At 36.8% G+C, this 19,390-nt stretch overlaps 1 protein-coding gene and 1 long non-coding RNA gene across 4 annotated transcripts in view; one reads left to right on the plus strand and one right to left on the minus strand.

Moving 5' to 3' along the window:
• slc9a1a (solute carrier family 9 member A1a) overlaps positions 1-788 on the minus strand; it is a 34,223-nt gene extending 33,435 nt beyond the window's left edge. The window contains exon 1 of one of the 3 annotated variants that reach the window (XM_044116515.1): positions 84-788. In XM_044116515.1, the coding sequence (XP_043972450.1) occupies positions 84-107 (24 nt within the window). In that variant the 5' untranslated portion in view covers positions 108-788. The remainder of the gene's footprint in view (positions 1-83) is intronic. The other 2 variants (XM_044116514.1, XM_044116516.1) reach the window with 2 other exon arrangements.
• On the plus strand, positions 394-3,237 carry LOC122830812. Its single transcript, XR_006370598.1, has 2 exons — positions 394-522; positions 2,554-3,237. It is a non-coding gene; the product is annotated as an uncharacterized LOC122830812 (long non-coding RNA).
• Positions 3,238-19,390: the final 16,153 nt, after the last annotated feature.

Consider the following 19,390-nt stretch of genomic DNA (forward strand, 5'->3'; position numbering starts at 1 on the left):
GCAATGAAGTTGAGCTGGCTTCAACTACGCAATGCTGAAATAGTTAACCAACTATTCCAACACGAACCGTTCAAGTCGGCTACCTGAAACCGAACCAACTGACTCATTTTTGTCAGTTGACGTTAGGTAGTTGTGACTGAACGTCGTCGCGTGCAGCAGCGGTCAGGTAAACCGTCACCGACCGTTGCTGCCTCTGGAAGAAAGCAGGAAACGGCAAGATGCTGAAGAGTTTGTTGTTTTTTTTACCTCAGTAACCAATGCTGTAGCAGACCACTTCCGGACAGACGTGTTTTACAAGTTCACCCTTTCCTTTTTTAGTGTCCATCAGCGTCTTTAGTAAGGAATGTCACTGCTGATACTGAATGTAGGTGGAGACAATCGCATCTCCTTCTCCTCCTTTGCGCCCGTTCTTCCTCTTCGGCTCCTGAAGGTGTTCGTCCGTGAGGCGGCGGCGTTACTCAGATTCTGACCTTGAGAGGAACCAGCCCAGCTGTCACAACGCATTTTTACTGAGCATCACAGGTATTCAAACTTTCAGGTAATATCCCCCTAAGCGGCATCTTCACTGTTTTTTTGAGATAGGACACTTTGGTTGTCACCGGGGCAGCTGAGCTGAGAGGTAAATGGCGGAAACTCATTGGGTGAACGCTGCTCACCCAATCATGTTTCTGTAGTGACTCGTCGTGTCTCCCTTGATATTATAGCTTCATACAACCTTCAAAACGCACACCCTTTCGCGGAGGTTTTACAGGATGGGAGGAGGAGAGAGAGGTTTGAAACAAAAGGGAGGGAGGAGGGGGTGCTCAACTGTAGTGACACCTACAGGTGGGGAGGGAAGTTCCTGATTTAAAAAAACTTCATAGTTAATACAGTTTTTTTTTTAAATTTACAACATCTGGAATATCAGATAGTTTATTTATGTACTTCGATTCAAAAAGTTAATTGTATGTCTTAATTCCTTGCACTCAGAGTGATATAAGACTAACATTAAACATGTCAATATAGAAATATTCTAGTACAACTTCCATAATCAGGGTGAAGATTTCTGACTTGAAAGTTGTCCAGCTGATACTGCGAAAAAGCAATGAAAGGTTATTGCTAAATAATGTTCCTGTTCAGATATTGATATTTACAAATATATTAACAGAAATTTTTGTGATCTGAAGAAGTGTGGCAGAAGAAGCTGCACAAGAAACAATTTGGGGAAATTCACAAAATGTGCACAATTTCCGGTGCTGAGGGGGAAAAGGGCTCTTTTGCAATTTAAGTTTTGTATTTCATTTTGAAACCAAGTTTCCAAACTGTGGAGAGAGGGGTGAGCAGCAGAAAATCTCAGTTACTTGAAGTCCAGTGCGACGTTTTCATAGTTACTGACTTTATGACATCTGCTAGAGCAATTCCAGAGTCAGCACAGCTGTCAAACAGGAAGTTTTCTGAGCACTTCTCTTCTGACACATGATATGGAGATGCTAATTTTTCACCTGTTTACAATATCGAAAGTAGTTATAGTATAGTAGTAGTAGTGATACTGTCATAATGACTTTGCATGATTGGCCAGCAAACTGGCCTGACCTAAAGCCTTTAGAGAATCTGTAAGGTATTGTTAAGAAAATGAGAGACGGAAAACCAAACAGTGCTGATGAGCTGAAAGCCAATATAAAAGCAAGCTGAGCTTTTCTAACACCTCATTAGAGCCTCAGGCTGATCGCCAATGCCACACGACAGGATGATGATGCTGTAATTCCTGCAGAAAGAGCCCTGACAAAGTATTGATTGCATGTACTGCATAGCATGTGGCCATATTATTCCACTGGGCATATTAGGCTAACATTTCACATTTAAATCTATTTTCTTATTTGTTAAATTAATGTAGGTACATTTTCTGATAAATTAACTTTGAGTTTCATCATCTGTAAGCCATAATTGTCAAAATGAACAGAAATAAAAAAAATGTAAATATATCAGTGTGCATCAAATGAATTTATGCTATATAGATGTTTTAAAGTCCAGTAAATTGAATTTCCAAAATGTATTTCTTCCCCACCTCAGTCTCTTAATTTTCAAAGTTGGGGACAGGACCCCACAGATGAACAAATGTGGTGTTTTAAGAAATTATTCAGAAATTAAACTGAATTGGTAGTAATAATAATTATAAAGCATCTCTATCTTTTAAATAACAGAAGACATAAAATCAGCAAAATCTTGGATGATGATTCTGCTTTTGTTATTCTGTGCATTGCCTGCTTCCTCAACTGATGGCTAGGATCTCTTCCTCTATTATTTTGTGTCAGAAGCTAAAAATGTTAGGAACTTCAGCTCTTGGTGACCACATGTCCTTTTCTAAAACTAAAATGCATTCTTTCCCTGCCCTTTGTCCCACAGGCTGAGATAATGTACCACATTGTGACTGGCTCACATTATCAGTAGTTGTTGCTACAGAGGCCAAATGCAGAAATGAAAACAGGGAAAACAGGAGATTTGTTTCCATCCAGTCAGTCCAGTTAACCCTTTTGCTATCTTTTTTTGCTTACTCCATTTTTCTGTCTCTTTTAGTCCATATGTCTTAGTCAGGAGTGGAACACCACATGCCCCAGTTGATGCTGGATGACCTCCCTGGTCGCCAACCTTACAGTTCAGTCACAAAAGCCAGCTCCTTGCAAAGAAGACGCCCCCTCGACCCATTACAGGTGGTGGCATCAGAACGCCTCTGGCTAAGATAACATTACTGGTGAAGAATGACACCCACTCCATTCATGAAGTTGTTGCAGACCTGGAGAGCTCCTTCATTTACAGATTGCTGCATCTCCGGTGCACAGAAAGTAGTGTTATCGTAGATCCTTCTGCCCAGCAGCTAATGGACTCTATAACCATAACTGTTCCCATAAAATTTAATAGGTGTTTATATTTCTGCTTTTTGCACAGTTTTTTATTGTCACATATTGTAAACAGTCTTTTGTTTTTAATGGACAGATACATTAAAAACAAATGCACATGTAAACATTGTGCATTTCTTAAATGATCCTACTCAGTTGCAGATTTCTTTGGATCAAAGTTTGTTTTTTGAAAAATATTTTATGATGTAATTTAACCTTTACTGTACAGTGTGTTATTCTTAATTATGTTTTTACAAATTTTATATTTACATCTTTGTGTGAATGTATATGCGTTGATACTTTGTTGCACCTGAATTTGCCCACTTAAGGAAAATTTATAATAAAATATAACATTTCTATTCTATTATTTCTGTTCTTTTATTCTATGTATGAGAATGTGGGGACATTTAGAAAGGCTTGTACACAGGTTTATTGTTGCAGTCACTGTATGTGACCTGGAATATTTTAACCATTCAGATAGATTGCCTTAGTTCATTTAATTCTAATCACTTTGATACAACAATAGTGTGATCTGGACATGATCTATTTACTGCTTAATGATTCAACAACTAAGAATTATGAGTAAAATACTTTTGCGAAGCATCACTCGGGTCTGTTTACAAGCACAAAAAATGTCTTTCTGGCATCAAACTTACTACCACAGAAACACATCAAAGTTCACAAATGAAGGTCAGCGAGGAAAATCATATAACTTTTGTGTTTTTGGGAGTGGCCTCCGAAGCATAATGCAAGCTCAATAAAGTGACTCACTGCAGTAAATTTCCAAGTATAACTTTAAAAGTTTGGCAATGTGTAATTCCCCTAATTGCAAACACAATGGGGACTAGCAGGCTTTTGTTGAGCAAGGGTTGCTTCTCCTTTAGTGACTCTGCAGGTTTAACAGGGCAGAAATTGAGCTAGAAGCAAATCATTGGTAGCAGATATTAAACCACAACTTCAAACTGATTAAGAAGTATGGCTACTATAGTGTATAACCCCCTATATACTTGTAAATACTATACCTTTGTTGAGCCATTTCACCTATATAATGTAAGCAGAAAATACAACCATATATGCCATGAGGGTTTCATACACAAGTCCTCAATGCTGTGTTATTTATGCTAACACAGCTGCTTTCTGGAGGTTAAGAAAATGTTTTGGTCAAGTAATTTGTTTTTTAGACACACCTACATAGAAGACAAATGAGGCAAGGTCTAGCCTATCAGAATTATTAAGGGAGTAAGGTTAATAATGTGCAGTCAAAGCTGGTGTGTAACATTCACTTACCAGAGCCTAATCTTAGGCGACAAAGTGGCTCAGCTGTTAGTCATTTGTGTCTGATGATCCTTATCACTGTTTATGATTAGACGGTTCAATTTGATGTTATTTTACAGCTGTCTGTTGTGGGGGTGGTTGTTCACTGTTTTTGCCTGTTTTAAAGCAATTAAAATTACATCAAGAAAGTTGACAAAACCATATTAAAAATTGGAAATATGTGCCTATATGCAGAACAATTACAACCCAAGTCATTAAACAGAAAAAAATGTGCAATGAAATCAATATACACAATAATGTGAGATGATAGAAAAGCAGCAGCTTCCTGAATATGCAGAATTACGTCTGCATATTTCTGTTTTTAAATGGAGACATAGAGAAAGAACTTTGTCAGACACATTTCTTCTTTGATTAATCTCTGTTGTAGCTACTAATATCAGTCTTTTGGAACAACCCTGCATGCTAAAGTAGGAGTGACTTTACAAAATGTTTGTTCAACATTGTCCTACTTCAACAAATCATGAAGGGCATGAATCCTCAGTTCACATCTACCCTCTTCAACTGAGTTGTGGCTCACTGCTTAAATCTAAAAACAGCTGCAGGTCCTTGGTGAAAATAAAAAGAGGCATGATTATGTGAGGCAAATTGCTTAGAAGGGTGGAATTAAAGACAAAGTGCTCTATCAAATTTATACTGAAGCTACTTATACCAAATGCAAAGCAAGTTTCAAGGCTACATGAACTCAAAGGCTTTTAAGTGCAATGCTGCCAAACCCACAAGGGCCACTGATTCAGATCTGATCAAAGATAAATTATAGTCTGCAAAAATAAAACTATAGCCTCAAGAAAAAAGAATGCTTGATTCATTCCAGATCAAACAAAGCAGTTTTACTGAACCTTGCTCAGACTCCAAAACTTGTTTTAATTTGTTTGTCAGAGCCTTTTTAAATTTTGATTTAGCTAAAGAAACCACAGCCTCAGTCTTATAAAGTCCAAATATCCAGTTTTTCTATTGTGAGCTTGTGTTTTCTGCATTTCTCTGGAGTGCATTACTGTCGCTCTTACCCAGTAAACATCTCGATGTGGAGTGAAACAATCCAAAATTTTGGCTGCAAGTTTTATTATTTCCTCTGGAATTTAGAACAAAGGATTTTAAAGCTTGAATTTTTTTTTTTTTTACTACATGCTTTGCTTATTTTTTTGGGGGAAGAAAACAATCAATAGTTGGATATTTTAATGCTAAATTGGGCTTTTCGGCTTTACATTTTGAGTCAGTGCTCACCAAAAGCTAAATAAGATCAATCAGTGTGACACCACATTTAGAGAAAGGTTTATTAGCTAGCAGTGTTCTGTGTTTCCTTCCTGAGAAACTGTCTGGATCACTTAAGGAGTCCTGGCTCACCGGTAAATGGCTTTTCATTAATGGCTTGCTGCAGGCCCAGCGCTGTCACCTCCTGGATCTGTGATTATGAGCCAGCAGGGATCTGAGATGAGACTTTGAAAAAACAAGCGGTGACGTGACATAATCTCTGCAAATTATGACAAGCTCTGACACCACGTCTGTCAGTGGGGACAGAAGCAAAATATTTTGACGCCGTTAATTGCCCTTCCTTGGTACAGCTGGTCATTTGAGGGTTTTCTGGACTAGCAGTCATCTCCGACGCAGAGCAGCAGCATCTGGATAACATCCATCTCTTCCTCTGTTTTCCTCCTTTCTCTCATTTGTTGCTATTCCCTCTGCTATTATAAATACCACTGAGCTCACTAATGCCAAATCAGATTATAGTTAATTCATTTAATGTGGCTCATGCACAATAGAGGCTCTCTTGGAGTATCATTTTCCTCGTCTTACATACGGTGAAACCATGTACTTATGCTTTTGGTCATATGGTCATGACACACTCTGGGTCAGACAGTGATGTGCATCCACTAATTTCTCTGATTTAATTAGCTGTCTGCACAGAATCCGCTTCATCTGAGTAACCCGAATGATCTCATCAGGTAAAACAACTAACATGGAGCCTTCATACTAGTCATTTTCTTCAATAAACATTAATTACCATGTAATACAGTAATATAATACATCTTGAAACTGCACACATGGGTTCTGTCATATAAAGTGGCTCTAAAAAGTGTTATTTTTTGTGTGTTGTAAAGAAACAAAGTAGCAATTTCACAGTTAAATCAGGAGGAAAATATGAAAAGTAAAAAAGCCACAATTATCTGGCTGCATAAGTGTTCACTTCATTCATCTCTAAATTGGAAAATGTAAATTAAATCAGAAAGTGTTCCAACAAAGTTTAAAGGTGTCCACATTTATGCATCCATGTTATTATGACATATTTCATTTGAATTGTGTGGAGTAAATGTCACAATAAATGCGAAAAATGTTTTGCAAAACTTTGCCATGGTGTCTTTTTTCAGGTCACAAAAACACCAGATTTTTACAATTATACCTTTGAGATCAATTAAATGTGTGTTTACTTTGAGGTAAGAAGTTATTCTGAGGCATCTTGAAAATTATTAAAAACACATGATACTTCATGTCATCATTTGGTTTCATATGCGGATTTAAACAGACAACATGGATATAACTAATTCTGCTTAAATTTGGGCATATAGTTGTTATACTACTAAATAATTTCAGTACTGAAAATTTATTGAAAATCCTATCTCAATGAAAGTCTGTTCTGCAAAGAGTCTGCTTGACCCAATTGGAAAAATATTTTGTGAAATATCTGGGTTAGGAAAAGAAGTTGTGAAAAATCAGGAAATATTGCAAACTAACAAGGATGTTATGAAACCTAGCAAATTAGCATGGTTTCTGCAAGTTTGTATTTGCTCAAAGTCAACCCCCATTTCCTCTTTATGATTCATAATTATAAAACAGCACAATTTTTCAATCCCATTTAATTTATAGTTTTGACATAAAATATTAAGAAAAAATAAAATGAAATAGAAAAGTTATTCTGAGTCAGCAGCTCCTCCTATTGTCAACCACATGATTTACCGTGGGGAAGACTGTGAGTGTAAGCTTCTGCATGAAGAGGGCGCCACAGCTTTGCAAAATGACTCAGCAAATCAAACTATTTACAGATCTTCCAAGAAAATATGACATGTTGTAATTGAACTTTAATCATTATGACTTGTTAATCTGCTTGCATAAAACAAAGAACAAACAAGCAAATATGCCCAGTTAGATAAAAGAACAAAGCAAAGCAATGTACAAATCTCATGAAAACGTGTTTGATTATAATTGACTCTAGCAAAAATAAACAATACCAACCATGCGAATTATAAATGCTTACATATTTTTCAACAAAAACGCACCAATCAGTATATCAACTTTTAGTGTGTATTGTGTAATTTTTTCAAAGTGAAACATCACTTTGATTTCCTCCGAAGCACATTGTTTTAATAAAACTGTTTTATTGTCCATCAGGACCAGACGTTGCTCCTTGCAGCCAGATCAATACTTCAAAGCTGTCGCTTTTTGAGTTCCAGAGAAGCCTTTTACCTTCAAGGTGCAGCATAACTTTTACCTCATTATGAAAGGTGCACTTGGCGGTTATTCTTCACGGGTCACATCTGGAACCCTCCAGAATAGTTTAGGGTGAAAGAGGAATACTTTAACTTCAAAGCTAACATTAAAAAATGCTTGGAAGTTAGAGCCTAGGGTGTTTATCAAGCATTATTGATGAATAGGAAGGGAAACAGTGCACAATTTAATAACTTTTACTGGATCTCAGTATGTACAATATAGAGTACTTATGTCAACACATATTCACGGGTTAGATTGGCATTGACCTATATCTGTTTGGAAGTTTTGTTAATTTTTAAAACTAAAAACTCTTCTTACCCCGCCTCTTGCCCGGAACGTTAGTTAGAGATAGGCACCAGCACCCCTCCCCACCCCACTAGGTACAACAGTGTTAGAAAATGGATGGATGGATGGAAAAACTCTTCTTTTCACCATTTACATTCTACTTTGCATTGATGAAATTATGCTTGTGGTTGATTCATGGCAAAGTATGGAAAAGAGTTCAAGTAATTTTAATACTTTTGCAAAATTAAATGAATATATGACTTAATTCAGTCATATAAAGAGGAGATAAGAGCGATGCCTCGACTAAGGCCAGTTATGATATGTCTATAAGCAAAATTATAAAAACAGATAATAAAAGATTAAAAATGCATCATCCAATCTCTGTTATAACCGTATACATAGACTGAGCAGTAGTAGCTGCTCCCCTGACATTTTTCATGTCTTGACTCCACTCTGAAAAGGCACGACCATTACATCACTCACAGGCACGTTGCTTTTAAAAGTTTCCTGAGTCATCCTCTACTCATTCACTCACCATGCAAATAAATCAAACACAAATCACAATCTGTTGGATAGAGACAAACTAAAAGATGCTGTTGCAGCATGTCCTGGAAGACGGAAACTGTGTAACTCACAATCAAATTTATGTACATAATTCACTATAAGACCTTCCACTTCCATGTATTATTAATTCCAGTAACCACTCATTTTGAGTTGGTGCTAATTTCATTGTGCAACTCTGTCTGCACAGTGGAAACTGTTGCATTTTTGCACTTATAGCTAATAAAAAGATGATACTTAAAATTGGAATGTTACATCAGAAATGTGGGTTTATATGTGTTTAAAGGTTATGTTTGAAATATGTGTCATTGGCTTTTGCACTGTAACCATATGGTTTCTAGGTTATTCTTAAATAAACTGTTTTGTTAAACATGTCACCACAGAGGAGTCTTTAATCAGTCGTATTGGTGTCAGCTTTAGTCCTATATCGGCTGTTATATTTCCCTGTTCATGATAACGAGTCATTTCTGAGGTTCTGTGTTTCTAAGCCTTCGAGTGAAACCACATGAGATGGACACAGTGATTGTGGAGTCAATAAAAGGAGAAAACCACTGCAGAGTAAGAACCACACCTCCATCTCCACTTCTCTGTTTGAGCAGCAATGACAAATTATTAAGTCCTCTCAATTATGCAGTGAATTATTTCTTCATCTGCAGGAAGCTGTTGGAGCCACTGGAGCATGCTTAGACTGGCTCATGTACACACTTCTACAACATGACGTCTTGTTTCATGAGGAGGAGAGAATGTGAAATAGTGTGACCCTGTCTCTGAACATATATGGTGTTCAAACAGAAGCAGGAAGAGTGAGCAGGTCCAGCCTAGGACCAGCCACATCCTTCCTGGCTTTCTCTATATCTTTGTCCGGCATACTCTGCTTCTGAATTACGCTTCCTGTGCAACTTTTCCATGTAAGCTGCTGCAGAGCATTCAAACCCTGTTGCATTTAAAAAATAGAGAGCAGTAAAAACAAAATACTGGAATAATAGAGGTGTGTACAAATGTTCCACAGTAAATGTAGTGCTCCATTTGATCATACAAACAATTTTTCAGAGCTTTAGAGATTTATGATGACGTAGTCGCATTTAAATATAGATTAGATTAGACTAAATCAAATTCAGAGTTTAGTAACTCTTAAGTGGAGAATGCCAACAAATATTTGTTGAAAACTCAAACTGGCTCTGTTTATCATCTATGCATATCAATAATAACAAATTGTGTTGAAAGTCTTGCAATCGAGTCACTAACTAAATGTTGCTTAGTTCACAGGAGATCGTGAGTGTGTTTCAAATGAATGATTGCATCTTAGTCCTTGAACCATCACCTCCAAGTTTCATCACAGGAGGCATGCTCTCTAAGAACGTAACATTATTAAATGTGGAAAAAGTCTTCACATTCTTTGTTTTCAGCACATTTTTGAGAATTATTTTTTCCCATTTCAGGAAGGCAGTCTTCAGCGCATATCTAATGTATTGACATGTGTGGATATCAATTTTCAAGAGTTCCCTTATATTCTCAAATAGATTTACATTCAGACTTTGTGCAAGGCCATTTTGTGAATGTACTTTGGTGTATTTTGAGAATTTTACTTTGGTAGATGGTGAACCTCCTCCAGTCTCAAGTCTTTCCTATTCTATTCCTATTCCTAGTCTTTCAAGACTGCCTGGTATTGAACTTTATCCTTCTTCACATCAATTCAGTCCAGTTTTCTACAAAGACTAAAGAAGTAACTAAGATTCTCCCACCTGTGGCTCTCTTTAGCTCCTTTACAGTTTTCATGGCCTTCCAGCCTGTTTTTCAGATTTATCCATTATTTTCCTGGCTCATCTTGGCCAATTTGAAGTTGTTCCATATTCTTTTTGTCTCTTTATTTTTAGATGTTGGATCAAACTGTGCATCATCAGGTTTACAACCCTTTAGATATTGCTTCATGCTGTTTTAAATTTATTACTTACCTGCCTGCTGTTTTTCTTCGTAATCTTAATGCTGATTATCTCACAAATAAATTCTTCAAAGAGCAAATGAAATAAACTGACACACAGCGAAATACTAGATAACACAGGATCTAAATACAAATGCACACCATATGTTTCAGATTACTGTATGAAAAGATTTAAAAAATAATCTTTCTCGTCTCTTTCACTAGTGTGAAAAGTTAGTTTACAAAGTATAAACTGAAGGGTTTCAAGTAAAAGTGCACTGGTATTCAGTTGCAGATTTCAGATTTTAATTTTTAGAACAATTTCAAACACATGCAGATTCTTTTAATGTATTTGTGTTGCTCTAGCTCATAACATCCCAATAAAATTCACTAAAGGTTGTGGTTGCAACATGAAAAATGTGGAAAAAATTTAAGGTATGGAAATAGTTTTAAAAGACCCTGTGCCAAACAAACTATATTTAGTTTTAAATCCTTGTTTTTCATAAATAAAGAAAAATGTGTCTATGAAATAAGATGTGAATTTTTACATGTGCTTGTAGTTGTGAAAAGATGGGTGTGCTTACTTTGGTGTTTGTCTTGCAGCCCATGAGTGCACACATCAGTATTTGCCCATGCGTGTGCATTCACCCCCGCTGCCCTCGAGCAGCGCAGAGAATGTCAAGAGTTTGTAAAGACTGTGGAGGCAGCTTCTGTGTGGGGAGAATGACTCAGCGCCGACCATGATGAGAAAAGACAGCTTTGCAGTAGCAGACCACACTACACCATCAGACTAGGGCTGGATTTGAATATTGCATTAGAAAAGTGGATCTTTCTTGTGCAAAACCCCCGAAGGATCCATGGAGCTCCAGCTCATCCCTGGCTCCTCTTGCTGAATGAAGTCAGCCACAGTCCGATGATGTATGTCTGTGGAAATGCGATAACATATTAGGTAGGTGCTGCTGCTGTGAAGAATGGAGAGATAAACTGAACTTCTGATTTTTTGTCTGTGTAAGCAGTGGCTCACCACAGACCAGCACTATGAAGCAAGCCCAAAACCACAAAACCCAGAGAATAAAGAGGAGAGATGGGTGAGGGAGTAAAGCAGTGTACAGATCTGCATATTGAAATCAGTGAGATGTTAGGAATTTCTGGAGGAACGAAAGCATACATTGGTGTTATTTGGACTAATAATAAAGTAAACGAATATCTTTTTTTTAACAATGCAAACGATACAGCTGATGAAATGTATTTGTTTTTCTCTCTTTTGTTTTTTTGCAAATAAAGGTAATGCAGAAAGCATTACCAACTAATAATTTCAGTTTAAAAGGGAAAGTTGATATTAAAACCAACCAGTCCTATGTAACAATATAAATGTCTTGCTTCTTTAAACATACATTAATGGTGATTAACTATATTTCTTTTGGTACAACCAGCCACACTTCAGCCTAATTACTGACTGGACTGTAAAATCAAGAAATCACTTAAATATAACCCTTTTGACAACAGGAAGGAGGTGAAAAGGCCAATCTGCCTTTTCTGCCAATCGCAGTGAGAGTCATTATCTAAAAATGGAGAAAACATGGAACATTGGTTAAACTTCCCATGAGTAACCAGTTTATCAAAATTACTTCAAGAAAGCATCAACAGCTCATCCAGGAGGTTCCAAAAGAAACCAGAATAACATCTAAATCTGTAGCAGGCAAAGGTCGACCACCATTAATCAGTATGAGAAGCTACTGATGTTGCACATAAGGCCAGGTTGGTTGAAAACAGCCTTTTTTAATTCACTCAAGTTATTTTTGACAGAATATAAAAGTAGTCTGAAGAGCTCAAGCATATAAGTGTGACAAAAAAGCAAAAACAGAAGAGCCCTCACAGTCGCAAATTTCTTTTCAGCAACCTATTTTTTCTTATAGTAAGGGAGAGAAGAACAGACAGCGGGGTCAAACACATTTTAATGGTTAAAGAGACAAGGCCTCAGGCTCATCCAGTTTCCCAGCTAATCATCATCTAACAAATGAACACAAAACAACTCGACCAAAGCTCAACCTGCTGCACCTTTGAACATAAAACACAGCAGGGTTAGTCACACACACATGATAAACATTTGGAAAAGGAAACACGTTGTTGAATATTCATTTGAGTCACAATGCAAACTGAAAAGCCAAGCGTGTGAGCAGGCACAATAGACAAACAGAGCTCAGAAGTCAGCCCTGCCCACTGATGGATTCCAGATAAAGATGTCATACACTCAAGTGTGTGTGGAAAACATCGTGATAGGAACCTGGAATAAAAATGTTGCCTAAAGGATGGAAAAAAATAATGTTTCTTTGGGAGAGGGGGCGGGGGGTTTATTGAAGCAGTCCCTACTGAATCATCCTGCGCAAGAACGCACACCTTTCATGCCTCAGGCACAGTCAAGGTGTAGTTGTGTAACCCTGCAATATAAGGAGACGTCACTAAAATCACTCAAGTATTACTTACTGCCTTTGGAAAAATAAACCAGGTCTATCCAGATGTGTTGAGTGTCTGCTGCTGCAACATAGAAACCCTTCTCTTGTCTAGATCACAGCATCTGTGTCTGAACACAAGGGGAGGCACTCAAACAATGAGCCATTGTCCTCCGTCTCTTGGTCAAAGCAACAGCAACAACAAAGGAAGATGACAAGAAAACAACAACTGCACTGTTTTTGGAGGAGACTGTGGTGATGCTCTATGTCAGTGATCACAAACATGTCATGCTGTTCATCGGGGGACATTAAACCGCAGACCCAAATTCTGAAGAATTACAAAGATCTTGTGATGTGGTACATCTGCATGTGTTTGCTCTTTGGTGGGTAGAACAAGTCATTTTTGTTGTTCTTACATATTTTTATATGAAAAGGCATTTGCACTTAAGATGGGCTATATTATAATAAAAAAATAAGCATTAAAGCAACTTAATGTGCTAATTTTGGGTTAGACAAATCCAAAGAACATTGCTGGCCCTATATTTTTGCAGAGCAAAACTCAGTGAGTCTGCACTTTGAGATTATTTCATGCTGTATATGATAGGATTTTCTTGGGTGGTGATGCTGATTTGAGTCCCAGAATGTGTAATTTATTAACATGCTCTAACCTATGGCTAAATTATTACAATTACAGCATTGCATCGCACTTTGGTTCATTTAAAGCCTCATTTTATGCAGAGATTTAAAAATGTGAGTCTGACAGAAAGAGAAGATTGTTAGTTTGTAGAGATATTACCCTCTAACACCTGAAAAAGGTCTATCTATTACACAACAGGCATTGGAAAGTATCAGTCTTTTAGTTTTTTTAATTATAGATTTAAATTTTAATGAGTATTTATGTGCAAGTCTAAATTAATTAACAATTTAATTGTGATTTTATTCCGGTAGTTTATGTACAAATTAAACATAAATTTCCACTGAAAACAATGTATGCCACGGTTCATAAAATCCCCACTTATCTAAAAGATTTCTAAATCTATACTAGCATTTTATCCACAGTTTCCAGTAAAACTTTTAATAACATAACAATATTTGTTATATGACGGAAGAAAACATTTTGTTTTCAGATTTTACCTCCTGTATACACTGCCAAAAATGATTCATGTCCCTGGCAGAATTAGGTTTAAACTGATCATTTAGTTTGACCAAAACTTTTATATTTTTTTAAATTAATATTCAATTATATAGACATGTCCTTTCATTGGAGTTCATAGGATCATAAAAATGCAGAATTTAATTTGTCTCTTGTTTCTATGTATGTTAGATTTATACTATTGTTATCTATGCCCTGAGAAAACTTCAAACAGTGAGACCATTTTTCTTAATATTAAAACAAATTATGGTGCATGCCTTCTGATTTATTATACTCAACTTAATTTTAAGCATGTGGGAGAATTTTACCCTCACTTGGTTGCATTATGTAATGCTGCAATTTGAGCAACTCCCATCCAAAGTATGGGTAGTGCATAGTGATGTAAAATTTTATAATGAACAACAAACTATACCAAAGGAATGTTTGCTGGCCTGCAATGATTTTCCACTCAAATGCTTGACTCATTGTGATAAATGTGGTCATACAAGCAGTGGGTCAAGTGCCAGAGACATGACGCTTAACACTATAAAGATAAGATAAAAACTTCATCAGAGCAATTCTGAAAACCACTTTAGATATCTAAATTGATTTAAAACAGCTTTGCAAAGAGATGAATGTCAAGTTGAAGCTGAAAAAAATGAAGAAAATTTAAATGAGTGAAGAAAACAATAAAGCTTCATGGTCAAGAGAATCATCATATATGAAATCACAGTTGACTGAAGCGACCAGAATCTCACTCACAATGGGAAGCATTGAGCTGCACTGAGCAATTCATTCAACTGCATTTGTCCTGTTTGTTTCCAACCTGCAAATACTTCACATTCAGAGAACAGACACTGATTCAAACAGAATCTAATGTGAGTGAACAGTGTCAAGACAAAAACATTCAAAACACAAACCTTTATTTTCTCTTCTGTTATATGTCAAATTAATGATGGTCAGGCAGCACAAACACCTCATTTAATTCCTCTACTTCCCTTTCTCTTGTGTTTTTCTGTCTCTTGGATGTTTTGAACCTCTTGCTAAAACAGCTGCTGTCCATTCAGGTTGGACTCCCACTCATGCAATCTGTGTGTGGACTGAGTGGTAATGTCTGAAGAGGTGGGGTTGGCTGAATTTTAAGCAATTTTATTGCAGGTTTGCTTTTTTTTTTATCTTCTGAAGTAAATACATTATTGTTTTACAGGAATTCTAAAGATAGCCTGTATATAACTTCAGCTTTTCTAATCAATTTTCACCTCTTAATTTAAAGCATCATAAGAAGTTTATGATAATATATTCTAAAAAGATTGCCAAGGTATTTAAAGGAGAAACAGACACACAGTATCAGAGGTTCTCCACCATACCTTTGATTTACACCAAACCCATCTGAAGGGTTCGAGCCTGAAAAGTTCAGTCTTATTTTTGACAAATAAAAGTCCCAGTAAGCATAAATAAAAAACATATATTTGGGATGGTAGGAAAGAAAATAATGTTAGTTGCATGTCTCTGGCATGTAGCTAATGTCTAGTGGTTGCCATGGAGATTTAGTGACCCTCAGAGGAGAAACTGACTTTAGAGATGTTTTACCTTCCTTACCAACCCCCTTATTGTGCCTGGGTGCATGTCCAGTATTATTTGTCAGAGTTCTAGTTATTTTATACATCTGAAGTTTTGATTTGACTCAAGATATAAGCAAATTTGAGTGAGAAGCAATTATCCACAGCCATTTTATTGTGATCAATAAATATTTGACTTGGTTGAATGATGTGTTGTAAAATCTTTTCTGTTTTGAAAAGTGGCAGAAAACTTACTTATGTGTGAATGTGTTTATACTCCAAGGAAACAGGAAGTCATGGATTTCTAGTTAAAACAATTAGTAAACCATGACTAAAAATTATGTATCTATATCACATTTTGTAACAACTATTGCTTAACATTTTCAATTTATTCATATAAAAGGTTCGATTTCCTAAGATTTTGATTCACCAGCTGCAATGAAATACATTAATTTCTAAGAATTTTACTTATATTTATCAGGGGTCCGTAAATGTAGAGCAGTTTGGCGGTGAAGGTTTGGCTGTCCCAAAAAGAGGAGGACTGACTTGTCAAGTTGGTAAATAAAAACAGATTCTTAATGGAAACTTCTGGTGCGTTCTGGGTTTTGTCATTCAGTCACTGAAAACGAGGCTGTCTCATTTTGGAGTGATGGGACAAAAGAAGAGACATTCCCTCCTTCCTGTTTATAGTCTCACTGCTGCTAATGCTTTGTCTCAGGAGACGCCACTCAAACCGCCAGCTGATAAAAGCAGCACCAAAAGGGTTAAGAATAACAAATAGGACAAACTGATTAGAAAATAGAGTGGAGATTTTTCACAACTAATCTCTTATTAGTGATATCAGAGGAGTAATCTTGTAAAGTAATCTGTAAACACGGTGCTACTTGTGTTCTGGAAACTATTCACTACAGCGGGTCAGTTTAATATGATGTAATATATTTTTATTATACATTAGCAAAAGCCAAATAAAATTTTTTTTGAAGAAAACCAGTCACAGGACAAAAATAGTGAATTTTAGATCTTGTTTGGGAGAATTGAAGGAAAAATAAAAGGATGTTTGAAAAAAAAAAACTTATTTATTTAATTTATTATTTAATTTAAGTATATATTTAGCAGATTACATTACAGAAATTAGAGACCTGTCTTTTTTATTGTTGGACAGTCTTTTTTTTTATTATCTTGGAGTCTGCTGATGGACTGAAGCAGTTTAAAAAAAAAAAAAAGAAAAAGCAGATCTGTTTTAATTCTTGCAGAATACCACATTTCAGCTGTGCAACAGTACGCAGTGGAGACCACACTCTCTTTGTGATGCTTCATGCATTTTCAATGAGAGACAGAACCGGACTCCAGGCAGCCCAGTCAAGCATGCACACTCTGCGTCTGTGAAGTCATGTAGCATTGAGTCAGACAGAACGAGGTCTGGCGCTGGACTGCTGAAGTACACCATGAATTTCCTTCTAAAAAATGTTGACTTAAAGATATGTCACTTCAAATACCTGTCTAATGTAAATATGCAGACATACACACACATGCAAATCATCAATCCAATGAGGGAGATACACCATCACGGATGTTGTCAGATATCATATGGAACATGAGAGATGGTTAATTGCGTTCTGATGTCAGCAGTTAATCAGCTTCTGCAGAGCACTTTAGAAATCCTGTAGATTTGTATAATGTTACAGTTTATACATATTTATTTGTAGTATTAACAGGATGTTTTTGACCAGTGTTGTCAGAAATAGATTAATGACAAAAAAGATTTTTCCGTTTGAGTCATAATGCAATGAGGCTAATTTAAGTTGAAGCTCTTAGAGAATGGTAAAAAAACATTGACCCAATCAATCTTGTGACCTTTGAAGACAACATGGTAGTGGGAGGTCTGAGCCAATGGGGAGAAAACAGGGTCAAGCTTCATTTCACATTGTTTTTAGGGCAAAAAGGTCTCATGTCACCATCCAAGGGGCTTCTTTTTGGCTTTCAACAAGACGAGAGGCTTTTTTGATAAATGATCAGGATTTATAGCTGGGTTCCTTATAAAGGACCCAGCTTTATAGTTGTGGTTCCCAATTGTACATTTGGCCATACAAGTCAAATGTTGAGAGGAGAAAAGTTTTATGGTCAGAATCAAAAAAGATCAGACTCTTGGCCACAAAGACAAAAACAATGTTTGAAGGTGTCAAGCATTGTTTCAAACTTATAAAAAAAACATTGCCAGCAACATAGTGAGGGTCTCTTTTGCTGCCAGTGTTTTTGTTGTATATAGTGCAAAGTGGGTGGACTAGTGAAGGAAGATTACCTCCACATTATTGAACTTTCAACAGTATGAGTGTCCCAAATACCCTTCTGAATGGAAGACCTTGTGAAAAAAAATGTCTCTAATTTACGGTAAAATACCGGAGGCTGTGGTTGCCAGAAGTTTGAGATATAAATACAGTAAAATCTGTATAAGTACGGATTTGCTTCAGAGAAATACTACTCAGGAAGTGAACTGATAATAAGTGCCGGTCGCTACTTGCATCTGAAGTCTGAAGTTGGATCTCAGAAATAGCATAAAATTCAGCTCAACTATTTTCTAGCTACAAATTAGAAAACTAAGAAGATTTACCAGTTGTATTAAATGACTAATCAGTGATAAAATATGACGCAAGTGACTCGTTCTGTTTAGATTGTGAGTAAGATGGAGTTTTCACACTCAAACCTAACACATGTAGTCCATATGTTTCGAGAAGTGTGTCACTAGAAGCCCACGTTGATAAATCATTGCAGAGACTCAGGAGAGAAGAAGGTTATGAATAAGTGGCACATGTTTGCAAATGAGCATATCCCACATTTTTCCCCACTTGGAAAACAGAGAACATGAGCTGCACATGCAAAATGTGAGCTCAACGACTGAGTGGATGCGTTCACACGAGTGCAAGTTTTTAAAGACTGAAGAAATATGCAGCTGTGCAACTTTAATGTTGATCCCTGATAATTAAGTCATGATTTCTGACTTTAAAATTCCATTTAATATCTATATTTTGCTGTCACTGTTAGAGAAGATTTCCATTCTACAGGAGACAGTCACAGTACGCAAGGTTGCACAAGTGTGTTTTTTTTAAGCTTTCTCACTCCCTCTAACCACTGTTGAAATTTCCTCTGTACGTCAACAACTGAGCACCAGGCAGTGGTCCTCTTAATGGGCTCATAAAGGGTGTGAGCATGTCAGATCCTGGCGTCAAAAGCAGTTGTGTCCAGTTTAACACTGGCTTCTTGATTTAATGGCTGTGTGACATAAGGCATGGTAGTAGCCTGAGGTTATCTGTGTCTGGAGCCAGACTTGGAATCTGCCCATCAGTCCCTGTTTACCCCGTTCTTTAGTCTCACTCCTTAGTTGCGCATAGTCTGGGCCAGTCCTCTCTTTCTGCACCCTTAGGGAAGCTTGTACTGGTTCTCAAGCTGTTTATTAGGGGTTCTGGAGATTCCTGCAAGAAATTCAGCAGATCAAGGAGCTGAAAACCGTGCCAATCCAATCAAAGTAAAATTTAGAGTAATTCTCCAAATTTTTATTTAGATTTCAGAGAATGTGATTTTGATTATGGTTGATGGTACTGGGAAAAACCTCTCACTTCAAAACAGTGCAGAGTTAATAGTCTGGACCACCTTTGTGACTGACAACCACAAAGCATTGAAGGGCTCACTGAATGCCAGCATCAGGATCACATTTACCAAATAAACAGCATCAGAAATCTGTGAGCATAATGAACTCCTGAGAGGGTCCACACACACAATCTCCAAATTCCCAGATGGGGCAC

The sequence above is a fragment of the Gambusia affinis genome, linkage group LG05 (genome assembly GCF_019740435.1).
Source record: "Gambusia affinis linkage group LG05, SWU_Gaff_1.0, whole genome shotgun sequence".
Classification (NCBI taxonomy): Eukaryota; Metazoa; Chordata; class Actinopteri; order Cyprinodontiformes; family Poeciliidae; genus Gambusia; species Gambusia affinis.